Source organism: Myotis brandtii, unplaced genomic scaffold, assembly GCF_000412655.1.
Source record: "Myotis brandtii unplaced genomic scaffold, ASM41265v1 scaffold634, whole genome shotgun sequence".
In the NCBI taxonomy this organism is placed as follows: Eukaryota; Metazoa; Chordata; class Mammalia; order Chiroptera; family Vespertilionidae; genus Myotis; species Myotis brandtii.
Window position 1 is genome coordinate 113593 of NW_005370427.1, and position 24776 is coordinate 138368.

A 24776-nucleotide genomic window follows, 5' to 3' on the forward strand; every position below is an offset into this window, starting at 1 on the left:
TGACTTTCTTCTACGTGGCTGCAGCTCTGTCTGTCTCAGCTCCCTGGGCTGTCCGCTGCTCAGCTACATCCCCCACCCCGGTTCTCCCAGCCCTTCTCCCTCTGCTTCTGCTGCCGCCCGTGGCAGTTACCCTGATTGGGAGTCAGCTCCTGAGGCTTTCTTGAATTTAGTATATTGTCACTCTGTGCACTAAACATAATAATTCTTTGAACTCTATTCAACCTGATTTGAATATGGAAAGATTGTGAGATGTATTTTTCCCAAACCCTTAAAAAATATCAGTACTACGAGGATTTCTATTTCTTTTTTTTTTTTTTAATCTTTATTGTTCAGATCTTCTTTGAACATTCAACCTGATTTGAATATGGAAAGATTGTGAGATGTATTTTTCCCAAACCCTTAAAAAATATCAGTACTACGAGGATTATTTCCATTCCCTTTCTATGTCCCTGATTCATTATAATCACCAGTTCATTCTGTACATCAGATTATTTATTCACTTGGTTCTTAGATTCACTTGTTGATAGATGCATGTTTGTTGTTCACAATTTGTATCTTTACCTTTTTCTTCTTCCTCTTCTTAAAGGATACCTTTCAGCATTTCGTATAATACTGGTTTAGTGGTGATGAACTCCTTTAGCTTTTCCTTATCTGTGAAGCTCTTTATCTGACCTTCAATTCTGAATGATAGCTTTGCTGGATAAAGTAATCTTGGTTGTAGGTTCTTGGTATTCATCACTTTGAATATTTCTTGCCATTCCCTTCTGGCCTGCCAAGTTTCTGTTGAGAAATCAGCTGACAGTCGTATGGGTATTCCCTTGTAGGTAATTGAGTCTCTTTCTCTTGCTGCTTTTAAGATTCTCTCTTTGTCTTTTGCTCTTGGCATTTTAATTATGATGTGTCTTGGTGTGGTCCTCTTTGGATTCCTTTTGTTTGGGGTTCTCTGCGCTTCTTGGACCTGTAAGTCCATTTCTTTCACCAGGTGGGGGAAGTTTTCTGCCATTATTTCTTCAAATAGGTTTTCAATATCTTGCTGTCTCTCATCTTCTGGCACCCCAATTATTCTGATGTTTGTACGCTTGAAGCTGTCCCAGAGGCTCCTTACACTATCTTCGTATTTTCGGATTCTTTTTTCATTTTGCTTTTCCGGTTGGGTGTTTTTTGCTTCTTCGCATTTCAAATCTTTGGCTTGATTCTTGCGCTCCTCTGGTCTGCTATTGGGTGTCTGTATAATATTCTTTATTTCAGTCCGTGTATGCTTAATTTCTAGTTGGTTCTTTATCATAGCATCGAGGGTCTCATTAGTTTTCGTGACTCTCTCCTCAAGTTTATTGACAGCTTCTAGCACATTTTTGCAAGCCCTCAAAATTGCGATTTTTAGCTCTATATCCTCCATTTCTGTCATGTTTTTTTGTCTCCGCATTTTTTATGCTTTCTTGGTGCACCCCCTAGTGGTCTTTGTGCGCAGTCTTGTTCTAGTTGAGCCTTGATTGTTGTAGTTAATACTAGAGGGATTTGACCACCAGGCCGACTGGCTGTGTGAATCAGCTGTGTCTGCCGCGGAAAACTTCTGTCCTCTGGGGAGGTGCTAATCTAGCCTTTGCCTGAGGCGATCTGGCAAATGGCTCTGCGCAGGGCTTGGGCGGGGCGGGCTCAACAGGGCGGGCGGAGGGAGCCGTTATGGTGCCCTCAGTCCTGTTCCCAGAGGCTCTGCTTCTCAGAACCCCCGGAACCGCTGCAAACCTCGGAGGGAAAGCTGCCTTCCAACTGATGCCAGACACTCCCGCTTCTCCCGTTTGGGTCCGAGTCCCCAGCGATTCGCCCGTATCTGGAGCTCAGAGTCTGAGACTCCCCCCTGACCGAAAACGACAACCGCGCTCTCAGCCACCAGCCCGCTTTGCGCGCGCACCTCCGCACCTGAGTTTTTTCCACACTGCGCCTCCTCTGAGCCTCGGTGTGCTGTTATTTTTCCTTCTAGTTGAAGAGTCTCTCCTCAGCCAGCCTTCCTGTGGTTCTGGGTGATGTCCGTTCCGTCTTTTAGTTGTATTTTTGAAGTGGTTGTTTGCGGCAGCAGTCTCCGGTGTTTACCTATGCCGCCATCTTGGTGGAGTCTCTATTTCTTAACACTATTTTATTTAGTGGTTGTATTAAAGTATATAAAATAAAGCTGATTTTCTTTTACTGTAGTACTTTATTTTATTTTTTTAACATTTATTGTTGAAAGTATTACATATGTCCTCCTTTCTCCCCCATTTACCCACTCCAGTTTGCCCTCACCCCCCACCCCAGGCCTTAAGCTCCCTATTGTCTGTGTCCATGGGTTATGGGTATATGCATACAAGTTCTTTGGGTGATTACCTCCTAATCACCCACCTCCAGCACCTTCCCTCCGAGATTCCTCACTCTGTTCCATGCTTCCATGTCTCTGGATTCATGCAGTTCATCAGTTTATTTTGTTAATTAGATTCCACATATGAGTGAGATCAGTTGATACTTGTCTTTCTCTGACTGACTTATTTCACTTAGCATAATACTCTCCAGGTCCCTCCACGCTGTCTCAAAGGGTAAGAGATCCTTCTTTTTACTGCTGCATAGTATTTCATGGTGTAAATGTACCACAGCTTTTTTATCCACTCATCTACTGATGGGCACTTGGGCAGTTTCCAGATCTTAGCTACTGTAAATTGTGCTGCTATGAACATAGGGGTGCACACATTCTTTCTGATTGGTGCTTTGGGTCTCTTAGGATATATTCCTGAATTGGGATCACTGGGTCAAATAGCAGTTACATTTTTAATTTTTTGAGGAAACTCCATACTGTTTTCCACAGCGGCTGCACCAGTCTGCATTCCCACCAGCAGTGCACTAGGGCTCCCTTTTCTCCACATCCTCACCAGCACTTCTCATTTGTTGATTTGTTGATGGTAGCCATTCTGAGAGGTGTGAGGTGATACCTCATTGTCATTTTAATTTGCATCTCTCTGATGATCAGTGACTTTGAGCATGTTTTCATATGTCCCTTGGCTGTCTGTATGTCCACTTTGGAGAAGTGTCTCTTTAGGTCCTTTGCCCATTTTTTAATTGGATTGTTTGTCTTCCTTTTGTTGTATGAGTTCCTTATATATTTTGGATATTAACCCTTTATCAGGTGTATCATTGCCAGATATGTTCTCCCATACAGTGGGCTCCTTTTTCATTTTGCTGATGGTTTCTTTTTCTGTGCAGAAGCTTTTTATTTTGATGTAGTCCCATTTGATTATTTTCTCCTTAGTTTCCTTTGCCCTAGGGGATGTATCTGCAAACATATTGCTATGAGAGATGTCTGCTATTTTGCTGCCTATGGATTCTTCTAGGATGTTTATGGTTCCCCAACTTACATTAAAGTCTTTTATCGATTTTGAGTTTATTTTTGTGTATGGTGTAAGTTGGTGGTCTAGTTTCATTTTGTTTGCATTATCTGTCTAATTTTCCCAACACCAAGACTGTCTTGACTCCATTGCTCTTGCCTCCTTTGTCAAATATTAATTGAGCATAATGGCTTGGGTTGATTTCCGGGGTCTCTGTTCTGTTCCATTGATCTATATACTGTTCTTGTGTCAGTACCAGGCTGTTTTGAATATGGTGGCTTTGTAGTATAACTTGAAATTTGGTATTGTGATTCCTCCAACTTTGTTCTTCTTTCTCAAGATTGCTGTGGCTATTCAGGGTCTTTTGGGTTCCGTATAAATTTTTGGAGTATTTGTTCTAGATCTGTGAAATATGCTGTTGGTATTTTAATAGGGATTGCATTGAATCTATAGATTGCCTTGTGTAGTATAGACATTTTAATGATGTTGATTCTACCAATCCATGAACACGATATATTCTTTCACTTGTTTATATCATCTTCTATCTCTTTTTTCAATGTCCTGTAGTTTTCCGAGTACAAGTCTTTTACCTCCTTGGTTAAGCTTATTCCTAAGTATCTTAATTTTTTGGTTGCAATGGTAAATGGGATTGTTTGTTTAGTTTCTCTTTCTGAGAATTCATTATCCTATATAATAAAACACTAATATGCAAATCGACCAAACAGCAGAACGACTGGTCACTATGATATGCACTGACCACCAAAAGACAGACGCTCAACACGGGAGCTGCCCCCTGGTGGTCAGTGCACTCCTACAGGGGGAGCACCGCTCAGCCAGAAGCCAGGCTCACGGCTGGTGAGCACAGTGACGGTGGCAGGAGCCTCTCCTGCCTCTGCAGCAGTGCTAAGAAGCAGCAAGCAGGCGGGCAGTAAGGAGCAAGGGGTCCCGGACTGCAAGAGGGCACAGGCCGGGCTGAGGGACTCCTCCCCCACCACCACCCAGTGGTTGAATTTCGTGCACTGGGCCTCTAGTTGGTGTATAAAAAGCCATCGATTTTTGGTTGTTGATTTTGTATCCTACTACATTGCCAAATTCATTTATTAAATCTAGCAGTTTTTTGGTGGAGTCTTTAGGGATTTCTGTGTACAATATCACGTCATCTGTGAATAATGAGAGTTCTTCCTTCCCAATTTGGATGTCTTTTCTTCTTGTTGTCTGTTCTCTGTGGCTAGGAGTTCCAGTGCTATGTTGAATAAGAGTGGTGAAAGCAGGCATCACTGTGCGGAGTCTGGTTTCTTTGGTTGGCAGAAGTCACTGCAAGGTTTTGGTCAGCATCCAGTAGGGTTGGACCTTGGGAAAGTGCCCTCAGCACAGGGTTTCTTAGGTCCTCACTCTGCAAGGAGCTTTAGTTTGATGAGTTTGAGTTTAAAATTGCTTTGTGGGTGAGGTAACTCAGCAGCAGCTCCTGAGCCCTGATTTGGGACAGCGAGGAAGGGATCCACTTACCTGGATAGGTGCTGTGGGTAAAGGTGAGGGGAGCATTACCACTCAGCCCCTTCATCAGTGGTATGACCTCAAAACACTGAAGTTCAATTGAGTACAAGGATTGTGCCGGGGGGAAAGGTTTCAAAGCCCAGCAGGCTAGCAGTGTACATTGTGGTTGCCTTGGGAGACTGGCTGTGGAGGTTGTTTAATTAGAGGACTTTGCAGCAGCAAACAGAAAGGGTCTATTGGCGGGGAGCGGTTAGAGCCAGAACTTGGCATCGGGTGCCCTCCTGGATATGGAAATCCCAAGACTGGCCACCCAGTATAGCAATTCATTACTGTACATGCATCATTGAGAAATGTTTCAAAGTATGTTAATTTTCACAGGTGCAAAATCAACAAGCAAAAGAAGAGTCCCTTGCTGACGATCTCTTTAGGTAAGTGGAATTTAAGCTTTCTCATGAATCTTAGAGAGATCTATATAAAATTCAGTTCTATTCATAGAGATTAAGTATTTTCCTTCTGTCCTTAGAAATAGAGGCTTCACCTAAAGAATGTTTTGTTTTTAACATGTATTTCTTTTTACGACATGAGCACCTCTTAGTTTGGTTACTGGATATAGCTTCAAAGTTTGGGGTTCACTCAGTTGTACTGTACCCCTGGATATTTAAAATATGTGGGGGAGCACTCAGGTCACAGAAGGCTCCTGAGCTTGGCTCGTAAATTTGTGAGATTCTCAACTGGGTAGAGTTATGAATAAATAGGTTTTGAATCAAGATAAGTAAAATACCAGACCATTAGTTGAATTTTAATTGGCACAAGTATAAAAACAAGAGGCTGGATTAGAATTTCAAAGTAGGTTCTTGTGAGAACTTTAGCAGAGTTATAAGGGGCGATTATAATTTAATTCTGATTTAACAAATTCAGCATCTTACAGGCTCAACAAACCTTATAATTCACTTTTAAATACTCGTAAAATGCTATATTGTATGTAGATACTTGTTAGTGGAGAATAACGTTTTCCCAAACTTATTTAAAGGCAAATGAAGGTAATCTATTTTTGAGTCTGTTTTACAGCTGATTTTTTAAATTTCATTATTGACAATATGAGTCATTCGTCAACATGGTGACAGTGTTCATTTCTCATAAGTAGTCAAAGGAGCCAGCCTGCTGCCCAGCTGCCTCTAATTGCTAGGGTAGAAAATGCTGTGAAGTAATTTTACTTTAGGCTCACTATTGCTCTTTTGTGCAAATAGTATATTTTAATTGGGGGTGGGGAGGAACTATGCTAGAAGTGTAAACACATTTATTTTTAAACTGTTGTTTCTGTTAATTATTTAAATGCTTTTATAGATTATTTTTTGTTTTCGATGCTTTATTTTTTACCAAATATTAATGAAAGCAACATCAAAGTGATCAATGAAAGTAAAAATGTCAGTGCTTAATACAGGATGCTAAGGATAAAACTGGCATTCTCATTCTGTTTGGTGACGTGATTATATTTTGAAAACCCTTTAAAAGTGAAAGAAATGTCATCATTTATCTAAATATTATTTAACCCATTTCTTTCTTTGCAGATACAATCCTAACGTAAAAAGGAGAAGATAGATAACTGAGGTTGTTATAAAGAAGCCATGGGAAAACATTTCCTGCCCACATACTTCCTGTTTCCTCTGGATTCAGGGGTTTAAGTTACAAATGCTCTATGACCTGAATTTGTTAAATAAAATGCACAAAACTCCATTTCTTCTGTGTGACAAGTAGTATGGTTTGTTGTTACTGAGCTGGGTGTCCCTCTGCTTTAAGTCAGTTTTTGTAAAGTACAAATGGTAAGAGATGAGTATCTCACCTCTTACAGGAATTTTTTTCATTTTTCAATTTAGTTTTTATTTATTATTGAGTTTATAGTCACAGTTCATAATTCTAAAAAGATAAAAAGGGTAAGGATTAAAAAGACTCCCTTCCACGGAACACTGTCCCAGCTATTGGTTCCTCAGAAAAAAAATCTACAATACTCATTTCTTAGGTCTTTCCAGAGATTTTAATGCCTATTCAAATTTCCGTGCATATTATCTTTCAATACTTTCCTACAAAACAATAGCATAACAAGTCCAGTGTCCTGCACCTTACTGTTCCCCACTGCACAGACTGGAAGGCCGTGGGTATATCGGAACGATGGTTTTCTTTTCCATTATGCAGGAGTCGCTCCTGAGCCGACACCGGAGAGATGACTGCAGATGAGGATGTCCCCACATAGTCTAGTCTGGGAGACTGGAGACTGCCTCAGGCTCGTGGATTAATCTCACAGGAGGGAGAGACCGGTTTGTGGTCTTACCGAGCTGGGTGTCCCTCTGCTTTGAGACCTAGTTTTTGTAAAGTACAAATGGTAAGACTGTCTCCTTTCTACTTTAAAGGGACATGGTAAGAAAAAAAAAAATGGATGTCTTTGCTTTCAAGTTTTGTAATGTAAGAACTTAGCCACACACTAGAATTATGGTACAGTCCTTCCATCCATCTGAGGGTCAGTGTGCATGTCCCAGGAAGCAGAACAGGGTCTTGCTGCTCACTGAAAGCTTCCTGGGTCACATCCGTTCTGACACCTCACAAGCCTGCCATCGCAGGTGATAGAGCACAGCCTGGAAAACGACCCAGAAATTAATTTGTGCCATTGCTGGGTCTTCATGGAAGATGGGTAAGAGCAAACTTTTGAGTCAAGGGGATGTTAACAGTTCTTAGCCTTGCCTAGAAACCATCTTTATAACAAAGTCATTTCAATTTAGCAGTGACATTAAGAAAAACATCCAATTCATTCAGTGCTCAAAAGAACAGGCCAGCAAGAGTGCTCAACCCAGTGTTCTCAGGATAGTGCACACTTTCCAGTAGAGGTAACTTTCATATGAAAAGTTACCATTATAATAAACTAAAGCTGCATCTCATCATTTCTAAAATCATTAAACTTAAATCAGACATAATAGCTATCAAAAGTATAAGAATTCACCAGTTTATCTGAAACAGCTAATTGTAGAGGCAAGTATGTTCTAAATGGATTTTAAGGTAAATTATGATCCTGTGAGCATACAACATTGCAAAAAGATGGACAGAAAAATACTAACACTTTAGTCCATTTTCTAATATTAAGAAAAAATAGAATTAGGTATTCAATAAACACATCTACCAAAAAAGAAAGACTAGAGAAAGACTGAGAAATTGTTTGCTATGGAGAATGTCAGAGGACTTTTTCGTCTAACACTAAAATTCTGGGGATTTGTATGGAAATACAGACATTAAGCACATCTAAATACATAAATAAGTGAAGATAAAGCATACAGTTCAGTAAGTAACCTTAGAAATTTGTCATCTGTAAACAAATTTCAAAGTGGTCTTGGGAATGGAAGACAAGTTTTAACCTTATTTTCAACTTTAGTCTTTAATAATTATGGCAGTACCCAAATGGTATAACAATATTAGAAGAACTTAAACAGAAATTAAGCCAGTGTTCACACAGGAATAAGTTTCATTCAAAATTTACTGAATTGCAAATTATTATGTTAGTTAAGTAGAGAAATCTCCAAAAAATACCTTGGCAAGTTTCTGGATGTCTAAGTGTATGCCAACATTATTGAACTGTTTAAAGTATTAGCAGCTAAGAATGTGAAGTATGTCAAGTTTTCAATAATAAAAATATTTTTAAAAGATCAGCATATTTGATAATAAATTAGATTTATACAATTGTTAATTTCAAAGTAAAGAAAACCTGAGTTGTAAATGCCGCCTATCCCCACCCTACTTCATATCCCATGTTGTTTTAGACCCTGTGTCTCAACCTTTAACAAGCATACACATTCCTTGAGAATATCGCTGAGACGCAGTTTCTGATGCACTAAGTCTGTGGTGGGGTCTGAGCGTCTACACTTCTAACAAGCTACAGAGCGAGCTGAGGCTGGGCTTTGGACCACCTCTGAGTAGCAAGATGACCCAATATACAGTGAGGACGATTTCTAGCCTAATGACAATTTGGTTTTATAGATTCAGGCTATGTTTTGGAATCAATCATAACCAAAAATGATCACAAAAAGTACTTCGTGGAAGAAAAGAGTGTTTTAGTTAAGTGAGAGCTTAAAGTATACCAAATTGGCATGTCTGTCTGATAGTGGCACCTCTGGCACATAACAGCAGTGATTTTTCAACCAGTGTGCTTTAAGAATTTTTAAAATATGCATTACCTATTTAGTCAGGGGCACTGGCCTCTTTTCCTTTAGATTGTCAAATTTAAAAATGATAACAGTCAACACAGTAGCTTTTCAGTGTGAATGTCCTGTCTTGAACCATAAATATATAGGTCAGATAATAGAGTTGCATCTTATCAGTCATGTTGCATAATAATGTTGAGTCTGATTTGTTAATTCTTGGTACCAGAAATCCTTACATGCAAGTATAGGTGCCTGATTTTTTAAAGCCACTGTGGAGCCTTGGCCAGTGCTGCTCAGTTGTTTAGTGTGTCCAGTGCACCAGAAGGTTGCAGGTTTGATCCTTGGTCAGGGTGCATGCAGGAGGCCACCTGTCTGTTTCTCTCTCTCTCCTCCTCCATTTCTCAAAAAAAAAGTCACTGGAGCAAAAAGGGGTAGGTAATTACTATTTTTTTTTATAAATCAAAATTATACTTATTTCTCCCCTGCTGGCATGGCTCAGTGGTTGAGTGTGGACCTATGATCCAGGAGGTCACAGTTCGATTCCCATTCAGGGCACATGCCCAGGTTGTGGGCTCAATCCCTAGTGTGAGGCATGAAGGAGACAGCTGGTCAATTCTCTCTCATCGATGTTTCTATCTCTCCTGCTCCCTTCCTCTCTGAAATCAGTTTTTTTAAAAAGATATTAAAAAATATATCTACCTATGTTTTTGTCAGATCAGCAAAAAATCCATTTTTTGGTGTGCTACAGAATTTTAGTAATTAGTTTATGTGTGCCATGAAATAAAGTTATACCAAGTTCTTGTAACTTTAAAAAATAGTTACTATTGCCTGAGACTCTCCAATGAATTCAAGCCAGTACACGGCAAAAAGTTAAAAATCTTTAATGGTGAACTATCCATATAACTTGTAAACCTGCTTCAAGCTACCCCATCTCCTCCTCCTCTTTCAACAAATAAATGCTTTTTCTTCTGTCTTGTTGCTAAACAGTGTGTAACACCCAGTGCCCCTCCCTTTAAAAATCGAACAAAATTATCTCCAACTAAAGGACCCAATGCAAAAAGGTGGGCTTCTTGAACACACTCGTAGGTGTATGCATCTATCGCCACAGGATTACCCTTACAAGTGATGGGGTGGCCGGAGTCATGGCCCAGGTAACAGCCGTGCTCTTTCAGAAAAGACAGATTGGGATGAGAACCTATCAGCACCACTGCTGCAGAAAGTTTAAATATTTTCTTCAATCCAGAGACACTCTGAAGGATGCACTTCATGTCCGACTTAAAGGAAAGCACATGGTGCTCAGGAAAGCTGGTGTAATCAGATAAAAGATCCGAGTCTGCAGAATATGACTGCGTACACATCATGTGATAGACCTTATGGTATTCTGGATACAGCTTTTTAGGAAGCTGCTTGAAAATTAAACTTGGATCAGTTACTCGTCTGCGAAACACATGAATCACAGGGATGTTGTTGTTGTAAGCACACAGCACTGCATCCGCTGCAGTGAGCCCAGAACCTACAATTAACACTGGGTCCACTTGGCCACGCAACTTTCCTTTGCTTACAGCCGCTCCAAATTCAGGCAGTGAATGAAACACAAAAGGGAAATCTTCCCCTTCAACCTCCAGACGGGCAGGAGAGTCCAATGTTCCCGTTGCCAGAACTACATTCTCAGCAAAGAGACCGAAGGGAACATGGGAGCCATCTGCTACTCTCTGATAGCCTCGGATCTCCCAGTTTCTCTTGATAAACTTGGACTTCTCCAGCTGCAAATGCTGTGCTGGGATAGCTGCATCCTGATCACCATCCTCCTCCCGGTCTCTGTAGAGTCTGGACACAGAGGTAATGTAAGTGTTCTCTCTGAAGTTCTTCTGAAGACCCATGACTTTCACATAATGTTTATAGTAGCGAGCTACTTCCTCTGGCATAACGCGATCCCCTTTTAGGTTCCTGGAGAAGGAGAAGGAAAACATCCTATGAGAACAGGACTTTGGTTCTGTGGTTACTTTTTCATCAGTAAGCTGTTACTGTCTCAGCTATACATGACCCTAACCCAGCCGTGGGCAAACTACGGCCCGCGGGCCGGATCCGGCCCGTTTGAAATGAATAAAACTAAAAAAAAAAAAGACCATACCCTTTTATGTAATGATGTTTACTTTGAATTTATATTAGTTCACACAAACACTCCATCCATGCTTATGTTCCGGCCCTCCGGTCCAGTTTAAGAACCCACTGTGGCCCTCGAGTCAAAAAGTTTGCCCACCCCTGCGCTAACCCCTTACAAAGAAAGCAAGCTTTTAGTTAAAAAGAGGAAGCCTCCTGAGGGTAGAGACTAGGTAATGCATCCTGCTCCTCCATTGTATCTTTTCAGATTAGCTGCCTTTATCAATAAACTTTTTAATAAACAAAGGGATTAAAATGTGGATATGTGATCATTAGACTCCTTTACAGTCTATGTTACAACTGTAATCTAAATTCAGTTTATAGCTCTACTATTTAGTCTTTGTTCTGTACTCTAAGTCAGCAATTTTCAACTGGTGTGACCCCCAAATTTTTAAAATATGCAGTTTGATCAGGGGCACTGACCTCTTCCCTCAGGTTGTCAAATAAAAAAAAAAAAATGACAGCACCCAACACAACAATAGCCAGTTGATGTGAATGAATCAAAATTATACCCTTTTTCAGATCAGCAAAACATATTTTTGGTGTGCCACAGAATTTTGGTAATTAGTTTATGTGTGTCATGAGATAAAAAGGGTTGAAAATCACTGCTGTAAGTACAGACTAACTTATTTAATTACAATTGTTGAGATAGTACAGGTCTAACTGTAATACATAGATATACTTGTTAAAGATAATATATACCACTCTGACACAATTTTTAGTAAGGTGCTTTCTATTTTCCTAATGACCAAAAATAAGATCAGTCTTCTATAAATAAAATTAGCTTACATCTAAATAAATAATAGGACATTTCTGTGGTTTTTTACTCAGAAAGATATATAAATAAAATATTTTAATGAAAAAGTACATTAGTACATCTTTCATTTTCCACTTGAAATCTAAAGCAATGGGCATTAGCACCCCTAAACACCGTGCCCCAATTAGAGATAAATAGCAGGAAAAACAAACCAAATCACTTCACATAATTCATTATAACTTGTTTTTGGAAAAAGTTAATAAAAACAGTTTTCTTCTTAAAGTTTAATGATTATAATATTTTAAGATTTAAAGCGTATTAACCTTTGATATTTACAGAAACCCTATGTCAGTAATGGCGAACCTATGACACGTGTGTCAGAGGTGACCGTGAACTCATTTTTTTGGTTGATTTTTCTTTGTTAAATGGCATTTAAATATATAAAATAAATATCAAAAATATAAGTCTTTGTTTTACTATGGTTGCAAATATCAAAAAATTTCTATATGTGACACGGCACCAGAGTTAAGTTAGGGTTTTTCAAAATGCTGACACGCCGAGCTCAAAAGGTTCACCATCATTGCACTATGTAGTAGTAGTTACTATTATGATCTCCACTTTACAAGCTAGGAAATTGGCAGCTAATTTGTGTGACCAGGGTTACATCAGAAGTTAGAAAGTCAATCTAGAGAGTCAATCTCTAGAGATTTAAGAGACTTCCTTCTTTTAACACGATGCAAAGGCAGGAACTAAAGGTGATAGTAATTCTGTACTCAATAATCCCCACTTCAGGACAAGCACTCTGGTATAGAGTCATGAAGCTCCTTTCTTACCCACATCACAAAGCGAAGAATGTTGAGCAGTTTTATTTACTGACCTATGAAAATCAGGAACTTGTACAACTTGCCTGATTTTGCAACTTTACATGTCAAATCCATATACAATTCTTTTTTAAAAACCCACAAGGAATATTTGATAGGTTTAATTTCAATTACACATGCTGGTCTAAATTTGCTCTTCTTACATCTTGTCAAAAGGAGGATAATTTCTGTGGATTAACATGGATTCTATGAAGCAGGAAGTCAAGCATTCAAATGGTACAGCCCTGTTCTAACAAAAGTTCAGTAACTTCCTGCTTTCATTTGCAGGAATGAAATGTTTTTGTGAGCAATCAAACTACATAGATTCTCTGCATTAGTAATTCCTATTTAATATTACTATCCTTGAAAACAATAGGGCTTTTCAATTTTTCTTTTTAAATTTTAGGTTCTTTCCCCCAAAATACACTTGTATTCTTCCAAGTTGAGATTTCTTCTCAGTTACTCAGTTAATATTTCCTACTAAAAATTTACCTTTATATCTAAGTAGCCAATCACACCATCGATTCTAATTTATTCCATCACTCTAAACGATTAATCATATGCACTCCTCTAGTTTGAACGTCAAACACTTTAGGTATGTACACATGAACTATGCATACATGAATGGATATATCCACTCATAAAGTAAGTGACTGAGTGGAAAGGATATGTGGGAAGATGAGAAAGGAAACCGTGGTTTAACAGGATGGGATAAACCCATGCTCAGCAGAGCAGCCGGAACCCAGCCTACAGACAAGCCCCTCCTGACCTCCTGGGAGGGGAACAGCTCAGAATCCCTGCTACAGAGGCTTCTGACGAGAGAGACACAGACATCTGTATTATTCATCTAAGACAGGTCACAGGTACCTTGAAATTTGCCGACACTCTTCCCTTTGCAACCAAAGAATTGTAATAGTTTGATCTTTACCTTCGTTTGCTAGTTACCCAGTCTTTAAATTTAAGTCCAGGGAGCTCCATCCAATTTCCAAAGCTGATTGTCAACATGGAGCCTTCCATATTCTATTTGGATAAAAAATGTGCAATCAAAAAACACGTTTAGGTAACATGGGGTTTTTGTGTGTGTGTTTTTTTAACCAAACCCATCTATAAACTTTAGAGCTCAAAGGAGTCCTAAATGGTTATATAAATTACCTCTCAAAGTTTATTCCAATAAACTTTCAAATAATACTTTCATCATTTGGTAGTATCTATCTATATACTTCTTTCATATAGTTATACATTTACAGAACAAATTTACAATATTACCTGGTGCCTATACAATGTTAATAGTTTTGGCCTATAATCAACATGATAATTCAGATGTAGATATTTTAGTGAAACAAATGGATATTTTCACCTTTTAAACAAAAGGAAAAGAGTTAATTTCCAACTATTATTTTTTAAAATGTTTTTATTAATTTCAGAGAGAGGAAGGGAGAGGGAGAGAGACAGAAGATGGAAACATCAATGATGAGAGAATCTTTGATTGGCTACCTCCTACATGCCCCCTTACTGGGGATCGAACCTGCAACCTGGGCATGTGTCCACTGGGAATCGGACCGTGACTTCCTGGTTCATGGGTTGACACTCAACCACTGAGCCATGCTAGCCTGGCAATTTCCACACTTTAGAGGTCTTTTTATTTTAATATTATTAATAATTTTTTTAATGGGCAGCACAACAGCCTCCCCCCATCAATTGTAATTATGAAGTCTAAGCTGGTTCGGCTATAGCAGCATCTCTTTCTAGAACGAGGAAACGCAGCAGTGGTGGCCTGATTAAGAACAGACTCACTGCTAATGCTAATGCCCCCTTTAGGGACGTGAGCCCTTCAAGCTCCCGTGCCCCTGTCTCACTGTCCTCAATGACCTTTTACTAACTCTTTCAGGCTACGGCTTTTTTTCCCTTAACTCTCTCACCCGTGTCTATAGCCTGTATTGGCAATGGCCAACATTTACAAACGCTTGTTAAGTGCTAGGCCTTATGAAGCTAATTTGTGACACATCACCAAGGGAGAGAATGCAGCAAGCTGCCACTGCTTTGAGGCAGGTTGGGCCTGGGACTTGGATCAGAACCAAGATGGAAAACTAGGACCATCAGAAGGGGAGCTGTTAAGAATTTGTTATATGTCAGAAGTTATCTGCAGCCACACAATCATCTCATCTTGAACTGAAAAACCTTAAAGCACTGTATTCTACTTTCTGTCAACAATCTCTTAACTTTATTCCCACTGCACCAGTTCTTCCAGTTGGTTGCAAGACCTAGTCCCTTGATCTGTTCATTTTTCTCCCAATCAGCTTTTCTTTTTTTCCCTATGCAACCTGTATGCCATGATGCCTGCAGTCATGGAGACAGTATATCAAGGGGTGCAAACCTGACAGAAGTCCTGTAGGAGCATACAGAAAGAGGCTATTTCTTCAAGGACACAAGCAGAATTTACGGGATGCACTGTTAGAAAGGGAGACTATTCTAGGCAGAATAAGCAAGCTATGTGACTTTAATAAAAAACTCACCAGGGTGCAGAAAAGAATTAACAGACTCGGACTGCATTAGCCCTGCACATTACTAAGAAAGATCTGTTCAGAACTGGCCCTTGGTCGCCTCCTGGGAGACATCCTCTGACCCTTGGAATATTCCACCTGATGAGTGTTTTCTGCGTGCCAGAGCCTGGGCCATGCCGCACCAGTGGGCCATGCACATTTACCCTAACATGGGATTATGGTGAACCCCACTGTTTGCTCTGGGAGGCAGGGACCAGTCAGAGGCCAATCACATGGGAGCTGCTAGCTTGCATGGCTGAGCCCCCCAAAAATCCCTGGACACCAAGGCGTGGATGAGCATCCTTAATTGGCTCCCACTTGATAAATTAAATGTAAACAACTTTCAGACATAGCATTACACTAATATAGGAATACCAGAGGCCCAGTGAACGAATTAGTGCACCAGTGGGGTCCCCAGGCCTGGCCTGCGGGATCAGGCCGAAACCGGCTCTCTGACATCCCCTGAGGAGTCCTGGATTGTGAGAAGGCGCAGGCCAGGCCAGGGGACCCCACCAGTGCACGATCAGGACTGGGGAGGGATGTGGGAGGTTGGCCAGCAGGGGAGGGACTGTGGGAGGGCTCCAGGGCGTGTCGGCCTGTCTCACTCAGTCCCGATCAGCCAGACCTCAGCAGCAAGCTAACCTACCAGTGAGAGTGTCTGCCTCCCGGTGGTCAGTTCACGTTATAGCGACTGGTCGACCAGTCAACTGTCTGCCCCCCTGGTGGTCAGTACACATCATAGCGAGCGGTTGAGCGGCCTTAGCATATCATTAGCATATTACGCTTTGATTGGTTGAACCAGATGACCAGATACTTAGCATATTAGGCTTTTATTATATAGGAGGATCCAACTGAAGTCTGTACTTAAAATTTGATATGTTAAAATTTTCATGAAGTCTGTACTTCATAACATAGCAGATTTATTTAATATTTATTTATACAACAAATGAGCATTCTCTACACACTAGATACTATACTGGCTGATAAGGACAGAGTAAACAATAATTAGTTGCTGCCTCTAATGAAATGCACTGACTTTTAATGTTATCAGTTCTCTGTCTAAGCTTCTGCTATGGACTAAACTGTGCCATCTCCAAATTCCATGGGAAGCTCTAACACCCAGTGTGAAGATATTTGCAGGTGGGGAGGTGGGGCCTTTCAGAGGTCATTAGGCCTAAGATGAGGTCATGGGGGGGGGGGGCTCATGTCAGGATTAATGGCTTTATAGGAGAAGACAGATCATGCTGTCACCACCATGTGAGGACACAGCAAGAAAGCAGCTGTCTGCAAACCAGGAAACTGAGTACACTGGCACCTTGATCCTGGTCATCGCAGCTTCCAAACTGTGATTAATAGTGTCTGTTGTTTAAGCCACCTGGTCTACGGTAGTTTGTTATAGCAGCACAAGCAAGCTAATACAAGTTTATTCTTTTACATTTTTCACTTAAGATCCTGAAGATATAAAGAAACAATGGATACTGGTATGAAATAGTGTGTGAAATTTTGTAAATTCTAAAATAAATAAGTAAAAGTACTTTGACTATGAAATGTTAAAATATTTTCTATATAAATCTTATAAAATGACTAGAGGTCCAGTGCATGAAATTCATGCACTGGGGGGGAGGGGGGGTATGTCCCTCAGGCCGGCCTGCGACCTCTCAGAGTCCAGGAGCCCTCGGGGGATGTCCGACTGCTGCGGAGGCGGGAGAGGCTCCCACCACCATTACTGTGCTTGCCAGTGGTGAGCCCGGCTTCTAGCTGAGTGGCGCACACCTGTGGGAGCACACTGACCACCAGGGGGCAGCTCCTGCCTTGAGTGTCTGCCCCCTGATGGTCAGTGCACATCATAACGACCATTTGATTTGCATATTAGCTTTTTATAATATAGGATATAGAAAAAGTGCTTATTCTAAGACTATAATAAAATTTGGCTTAACTTCTAGTAATTACCCACATCGAATTAAATAGGATTAAAACTCCATATAAAAATTCAGTTAATATATATAACATTATATCATAATGTTTAAGAATCAAAATTGTCTTATTAATAAGATCTATATAATAGCTCATACTGAAATGCTAAGAAAATTGTATACTCACATGCCAAGCTCCACCAGGTGGGCCTTTACCAAGAACTAAGTGAGGGATATAATGATGTTGTTCTAATTTCCAATGCAAAACAGATGGATAGTCATACCCAAAGTCAGCATCTGGATGAAGGAGTGTGTCAAATAGTACTGCAACTGGATTGGATGATCGGCCTTCAAGGCCCTCGGACAAGTATTCTAAGTCCTGAATGAATTTTAAAAAAAGGGGGGGGGGGCAGATAGAGTTTGAAAAAAGAAAAACACAAACCACTGCTATCATAACAAAAGTGAAGGCCATTACTCTAACCCAGCATTTCCCAGAGAGTGGGCTGCACAACACTGGTGTCCCTTGAGATCTTAACAGATTCTTTGGTCAAATATGGGAAAGGTTGGGTCTCAACAAATCTAATCTGATCCTTTTACTGCAAAACTTGAAGATGACTTTAACATGCTAATATGCCTTAATATGTCTACAGTGACACTGCAGTCATAAAAGGCAGCCCTTTCCAAACTCATTTGAGCATACAACATCTATTAAAACTTTATCAGGAAATCATTTAGGAAATTCTATTCTTATCAAATCAGGAAAATAAATAAAAGCAAGCAGAATGTATTTACAAATCTAAGATTAAAATGATAGAAAGTGTTATTAGAAGAAAGGATTTTCAATTAAACACAATGCTTATATAAGCTGAACTAATCTTGTTTCAGTATAAAAAAAATTAAAAGGATTGAAATAATACCTGATCAACAAGGGAAAGATGTCTTGCTTCTTGTAATTTACTCTGTAAGATTGTATTTGGATGTATCGCTTCTGATGATAAATATGGTCGGTAGCCTGATAACATGTAAGAAAGGCAGATCCCTGAGGGTCCATTTCCTATTTAAAAAAAAAGAGAAGGTGGAGAGGGTATGCCACGCACCACACGCCTCTTCCTTGGCTTTCCTCCGCCTCCACACGTGGCTTCTTCCTCACCAATTCTGCCTTCTCTAAACTCTGAAAGCCCAGGAGTCACAACACACTGACTTTCACCTTCACTCCTGGTTTTTGTGGGGAGTCTCATCTACTCAAAGCTTCAACTCTCTATGCTACCGATTCCCAAAATTAAGTCTCTAGGCTGACCCCTTCCCCAAAAATATACTTCACATTTCCATATGCTGCTTCTTTACACCACCTGACAGGCCCACTAACAACTTAATCAAAATGCATTCAAAGCAAATCCATGCGTCCCTTCATTTAGCTGCCCTCTCCTCCTCCTCCACATATGGCAGGAGCAAAATCCTAAGCCACTCAGCTTCTGGTTCTACACCCATTTTGTCATCTATATCCATTCGGTTGTCTTTGCTTTTCTCCCGTACTTTCAATCAGAAGGCAAGTCTCCCCCTGCTTCTCCTCCTCAAGTTCACCTGCTCCAAAACCATTCCACACTCAGATGATTTTGGTAACACATGGTCTTCAGCATGTTGCTTCCTCTATTTTAAAGGCCTTAACTGCTTGTTGCTGACTACCCAGTATTCTCTACTTTCTAGGCTCAACCATCCTTCTAGTCCAGCCGTGGGCAAACTACGGCCTGCGGGCCGGATCCGGCCCGTTTGAAATGAATAAAACTAAAAAAAAAAAAAAAAAAGACCGTACCCTTTTATGTAATGATGTTTACTTTGAATTTATATTAGTTCACACAAACACTCCATCCATGCTTTTGTTCCGGCCCTCCGGTCCAGTTTAAGAACCCATTGTGGCCCTCGAGTCAAAAAGTTTGCCCACCCCTGTTCTAGTCCCATCTCCTAATGCTGCCTTCCATATTTTTTTATATGCTTTAACTGAAACCAAACTGCATTTGTCATTGAAATATTTCCATTTCCATAGTTCCCTTAGTCTGGGTTTGCTACCTCTCTATTATCTACATCCATCAAAAATTGAATCCCACTGGGACAGCTGCTAGCCATAGGGAAAAAAAAACAAAAAACCCTATTCTTCACCTAATATTTTGTCCCAAATAAGCTCAAAGATGTAAATATGAAAAGTAAAATCATAAGAATATTAGTAAAGTGGGTGATACTTCTACTTATAATGCTGGAGTGGGAAGCCTTTAAGCATGACATAGAACTCAAAAGACAGTGAGGTAAACCTTTTGCCCTCATACAAATTATTAACAACTGACAAGTAGTGGGAATGAAGATCTGAGGAAAAGAGCTTATTTCCTTGAATCAAAAAGAGACAAAACTGAAGAAGAGAAGTCATGATAACATCAACAGCTATAGAAAAAGCATTTGACAAAACCCAACACCTATTCATGATAAAAGCTCTCAGCAAACTACAGAGAGGGGAATTTCCTCCACTTGAAAAGGAGTATCTACAAAAAGCCTACAGCTAATGCCATACTCAGTGGTGAGAAATTACGTGCTTTCCCTCTAAGATCAACAACAGGACAAGGATATCTCTTTATACCATTCCTACTCAACACACATCTTGATGGAAGTCCTAGATAATGCTGTAAAGACAAGAAAAGGAAACTGTGGCCCAAGTCAAGTACCCGCTGAGTCCCACAGAATAATTGTTCTGTGGCCTTGGGGATCAGGAGGAAAGAAAAAAGTTCTCTATGTTCTGGAAGCTTTCAGGACGCTCCCGATAAGGAAAAGGCCTGTGACATGCCCAGCAAGAACACAAGAGAGTGAAATGGAACAATTCCTAAACCTGGGTCACATCTCCTTCCTTGAGTAGCTTGTTAAAATACAGATGGCCAGCCCAGCTGGCATGGCTCATGGTTGAGTGTCGACCTAGGAACCAGGAGGTCACAGTTGATTCCCAGTCAGGGCACATACTGGGGTTGTGGGCTCGAGCCCCAGTGTGGGGCGTGCGAGAGGCAGCCAATCAATGATTCTCTCTCATCATTGATGTTTCTATCTCTCTCTCCCTCTCCCTTCCTCTCTGAAATCAATAAAAAATACAGATGGCCAAGCCGTGACACCAGTGGTTCAGCTTCAGTGAGCTGGGGTAAGAGCCCAGACATCTGTGTGGTTAACCAGCTAAGCAGGAGGGGGCGGGGGGGAGGACAAGAAAAGGAAATAAAAGGTATACAGATTGAGGAGGAAGAAATAAAACTCTCTTTGTTCACAATGCCATGATTATCTATATAGAAAATCCCAAAGAATTGAAAAAACCTCCTGGAACTAACAGGCAATTATAGCAAGGTTGCAAGATACAGAAAGAAGGCAGCTACTTTCCTATATATCAGCAATGACAAGCGGAATTTGAAATGCAATGCACAACACTGCTTATATTTGCACAGAAAAGAAAAATACTTGGATATAAATCTAGAATAACACATTCAAGATCTATGTGAGCAAAACCACAGAACTGATGAAATTAAAGCATATCTAAACAGATGGAAAGATAGTACATGCTTGTGAATAGTAAGACTAATCTTGTTAAGATGTCAGTTCTTCCCAACTTGAACTACAGATTTAATGAATCCAAATCAAAATCCCCAGCAAGTTACTCTGTGGATATGGCAAACTGATTCTAAAGTTGAAGTGAAAATGTGGAAAATCCAGAAGAGCCAGCACAATATTGAACCATCCAACTTCAAGTCTTACTGTAAAACTAGTCAGCAACACAGTGTGGAAAAAAATAAAAGGACAAAATCAATGGAACACAATAGAGAACCCAGAGATCTTCACAAGGATAGTCAACTGATTTTTGACAAGAAAGCAAAGGCAATCCAATGGTGGTAAGTCTTTTCAATAAATGGTACAAGAACAGGTGTACATCCACACATCAAAATAAATAAATCTGGATATTAACCTTACTAGAGGCCCAGTGCAGGAAATTCGTGCACAAGTAGGGTCCCTAGGCCTGGCTGGCAATCAGAGCCGATTGGGGCCTTCCAGCTGCTGGCCGGGTCCTCCCTTCCCCGGCTGCTGGCAGGGGCCTCAATGCTCTCAAAACTGATCACAGATGTAAATATAAGATGCAAAATAATAAAGCTTCTAGAAGATAACACAGGAGAAAATCTAGATGACCTTTGGTTTTGGTGATGAATTTTAATAGGTTTTTAAAAACTAAGCATAGTCTTACCAGGTGATCCAGAAGTTACATTCCTTGTTTTTTTACCCAAATGAGTTGAAAACTTAATGGCCATGCAAAAATCTGCATGTTTATAGCAGCTTTACTCATAATTGTCAAAAACTGGAAGCAATCAAGATGTCATTCAATTAGTGAATGGATAAGCAAATTGTGAAACATCCATACAACAGAAAACCCATACATACATTAAGGGAATTCGCTCTTTACTAGTATCTAGGCTCAGGTTGGTGGTGCTACTGCCAAGAGTAATGCATTAGGTTAAGCTACACTCATTGGCTAGCTGAGGCCAAACAGAAATAGATTGTTTGGGGGGAGTGAGGTGGGCAGGTACGGAGGAAGGTGGCTTTTCCTGACTCTTCTATAGCCAAGCTAGAACAAGAAGCCAAGGTTCCTTGACTCCCAAGATATCAAGGATGGAAACTAGGGTGGGTGTAAGTTGGAAAATGGTACACAAGATGCTCAAACCTCAGAGGGAAGGTAGGGAAAGGTGGGGATAAGGAGGAGAGATCAACCAAGAGACTTGTATGCATGCATATAAGCATAACCAATGGATGCAGACAACAGAGGGTGAGGGCAGGATTGGGGGGGTGGGGAGGCAATGGGGGGATAACCACACATTTGTAATACCTTAATCAATAAAAAATAACAAAAACAAATAAAAAAATATTCTGGATGAGAAACAGTGCAGAAACGCCTTTATCCTCTGCTCCAGAGGGGAATCTGTATAGAACTAGAGTGCTCTCTTCCTTCCTTCCTTCACTGAGTCTCCCACATGCTGGACAGAGGAGAGGGCTTTTCTCCCTTTCCCACTGACTTTGAAACAAAATATAGGTTGTCTTCATTACCAGAACACTGTCATAAAAACACCACAACTGATAGTATCTAATATAATAATAGAGGAATATGCAAATTAGCCGGGACACCGTAACAGCACGACCCATCTACAAGTGGCGGAGCGCTACAGGAAGGCGGGGTGGCCAGCTGAGGCAGGCAGCAGCCAGCTACTCACACACGGATTCGTACTAGTTTTAAAATAATAGAGTAATATCAATCCTTAATGAATGGATGCTGTGCTGCATTCTAACACAGGACCTTAATCAGGTAAACCATTTACTCTCTCCAAAGATTTGGTTATTGGTTGTTTTAAGATATTAAACCTAATAATACTTTTCAATAAAATCCTAAGAACTTGTAACTATGTAACTGTAAATGTATAAAAGTAGTAAGGATCATAACTAATTTTAAGAGATATAGTGCAATAACTTACCTATTACTACCACAGGCAAAGTCACTGATGAATCCTCAAGAAAAGAAGTTTCTTCAACTAAGGGCATCGCTTTCACTTTTCGCCCCAAATTATCACCAAAATACTGAACTAAGGAATTATAAATCTCTCCTTCGGTTTCAGTGTCACCATAGTTTCTTTTTAAAAACAAACATGGAAAAAAACAAGAGATATATAATTAATATAGCCTTTATAAAAATCTCTCTTTATTCAGATTTTACTTAGGCACCAAAAAAAATTCCAGTTCCATAAAAGGAGAAAATCCTTCTGATTAATGCTTTCAAATCAGTAGCTTAGCTACATGTCAACCTACACCATATTGAATGTCAGAAATCCTCCATAGCTGCCAATGTTTCTTTATAGGCCAGTCCTACATAAGACAAGTCCCAAATAAGAAGCTGTCTTTAAGATGACCAACAACACAGGTTATATGGAGATTTTTAATTTTCTGAGATCCTGTAGGAGTGGGTAGTTTCTTTTTTACTTTTCTTTCATTAATAGAAAGTACATTAGAGGCAGTATATTTAAAACAAAAGTCACAACTAATATTTTAAGGAAAAGTTACTGTACCTATATTGTGCATTTTGATTTAAAAAAATTAGGTTTATACATTTTTTTCTCAAAGACATACTGAAATATGGAAAGATCTTAATGCTGATTTCCAATCTACCTTCTTTCCCAATTGCCTTCCTAGAAACTAGTTTTAGCATTCTGACATACTCATGCAATAACTGGGTTCTTTTTATTGTTGAGCTTTAAAAATCCTTTATATAAGTCCCTTTTCAGATACATGATTTACAAATATTTTCTTCCACTCTGTGTGTTGCCTATTCACTTTATGTTGTCTTTTTTATCACAAAAGTTTTACATTTTGATCAAGTCCAATTTATTTTTTCTTTTGTTGCTATGCATTTGGTGTCATATTTAAGAAACCAATACTTAATCCAAAGTCACAAAAATTTACTCCAATGCTTTCGTCTACAAGTTTTATAATTCTAGTTCTTACATTTAGGTTTTTCATTCATTTTGAGTTAGTTTTTGGATATGGTGTGAGGGAGGAGTCCAACTTCATTATTTTGCCTGTGGATATTTGTCCTAGCACCATTTGTAGAAGACTACTCTCCTTTGACTCACGATCCATGGAAAACCAAGTGGCCATAAGCATAAGGATTTATTTCTGGACTCTCAATTTTTGGCTGAGTTCCCTGCAATTCCATATACTTTTCTGGGGGGAAAAAGGCAGCTAGAATTTTGATAGGATTGCACTGACTTTGTAGATCAATTGAGAAATACAGCCATCTTAAGCACAGAGTGGGGCAAAAATTGGTTTACAGTTGTTTATATGGTAAATAATATAATAAATAATGCAAGAATAAACTTTTGAGTACTCACAACTGGACGCCTATTCTTGCCCCACCCCGGACAGGAAGGTTCTCGGTCCCCACACAGGGATTCCTCTCCGCTCACGGAGGCCTGCCTGGGGGTTCGGGACTCCTCTCCGCTCACGGAGGCCTGCCTGGGGGTTCGGGACTCCTCTCCGCTCACGGAGGCCTGCCTCGGGTTCTCGGATGTGCTGTGCTTTTACATTTCCTTTTGTTAAAGTGCCTCCCACTCACTCCTGCGGGTGTTGCAGGATGGAATCCACTGGAGCTGCCGGAGGGCCTGGCCGTCAGGTAGGAGCGGCTGCACCTGCGAGGCACCTGCGACCGCAGCACCGGACTGGCTGCTCGGAGCGGGGAGTCCTCCTGAGCCTGCGGGACGGGTGTGACTGTGGTTCTTGCTTTTATTCATCCCTGGGTATTAGATTTTGGTTTTTAAAACTCAGCGGAAATCCTGTGGTAGCCTTCTTCACATCCGAGTTCCGGCACCTCCATCGCACCGGTCCAACTGTAGGACTCTGGACCGTTTTGCGTTTGACAAATAGAAGCTCTCCCGTGGCCATCCCGGGGCTTCGGCCCGTGCAGGCGCGGTGCCCGGC

The 24776-nt window shown here is 40.3% G+C and overlaps 2 protein-coding genes across 9 annotated transcripts in view; one reads left to right on the forward strand and one right to left on the reverse strand.

The window, feature by feature from the left end:
- Positions 1–6577, forward strand: part of NBN (nibrin) — a 51809-nt gene extending 45232 nt beyond the window's left edge. For 6 of the 8 annotated variants that reach the window (XM_014528465.1, XM_014528464.1, XM_014528466.1 and 3 more), the window contains 2 exons: positions 5220–5269; positions 6410–6577. In XM_014528465.1, coding sequence (XP_014383951.1) covers positions 5220–5269; positions 6410–6440 — 81 coding nt within the window. In that variant the 3' untranslated portion in view covers positions 6441–6577. Of the gene's footprint in view, positions 1–5219; positions 5274–6409 lie in introns of those variants that run through there. The other 2 variants (XM_014528469.1, XM_014528470.1) reach the window with 1 other exon arrangement.
- A 3310-nt stretch (positions 6578–9887) lies between these two features.
- Positions 9888–22935, reverse strand: OSGIN2 (oxidative stress induced growth inhibitor family member 2). The gene is made up of 5 exons (XM_005880344.2): positions 22781–22935; positions 18170–18306; positions 17440–17631; positions 13728–13819; positions 9888–10969 (listed from the first exon to the last, which is right to left on the reverse strand). The coding sequence occupies exons 1-5, from the start codon at positions 22845–22847 to the stop codon at positions 9940–9942; spliced, it is 1518 nt and encodes a 505-aa protein (XP_005880406.1). The 5' UTR covers positions 22848–22935; the 3' UTR covers positions 9888–9939.
- Between the last annotated feature and the right edge of the window lie 1841 nt (positions 22936–24776).

Coding starts and splice junctions, on each gene's coding strand:
- OSGIN2 (XM_005880344.2), bottom strand. CDS start 22,847: ATGCCCTTAGTTGAAGAAACTTCTTTTCTTGAGGATTCATCAGTGACT. Junction 18,307..22,780: donor TTTGCCTGTGGTAGTAATAG/GTAAGTTATTGC, acceptor TTTTTTAAATAG/GAAATGGACCCTCAGGGATC. Junction 13,820..17,439: donor CACCTGGTGGAGCTTGGCAT/GTGAGTATACAA, acceptor TTATCCAAATAG/AATATGGAAGGCTCCATGTT.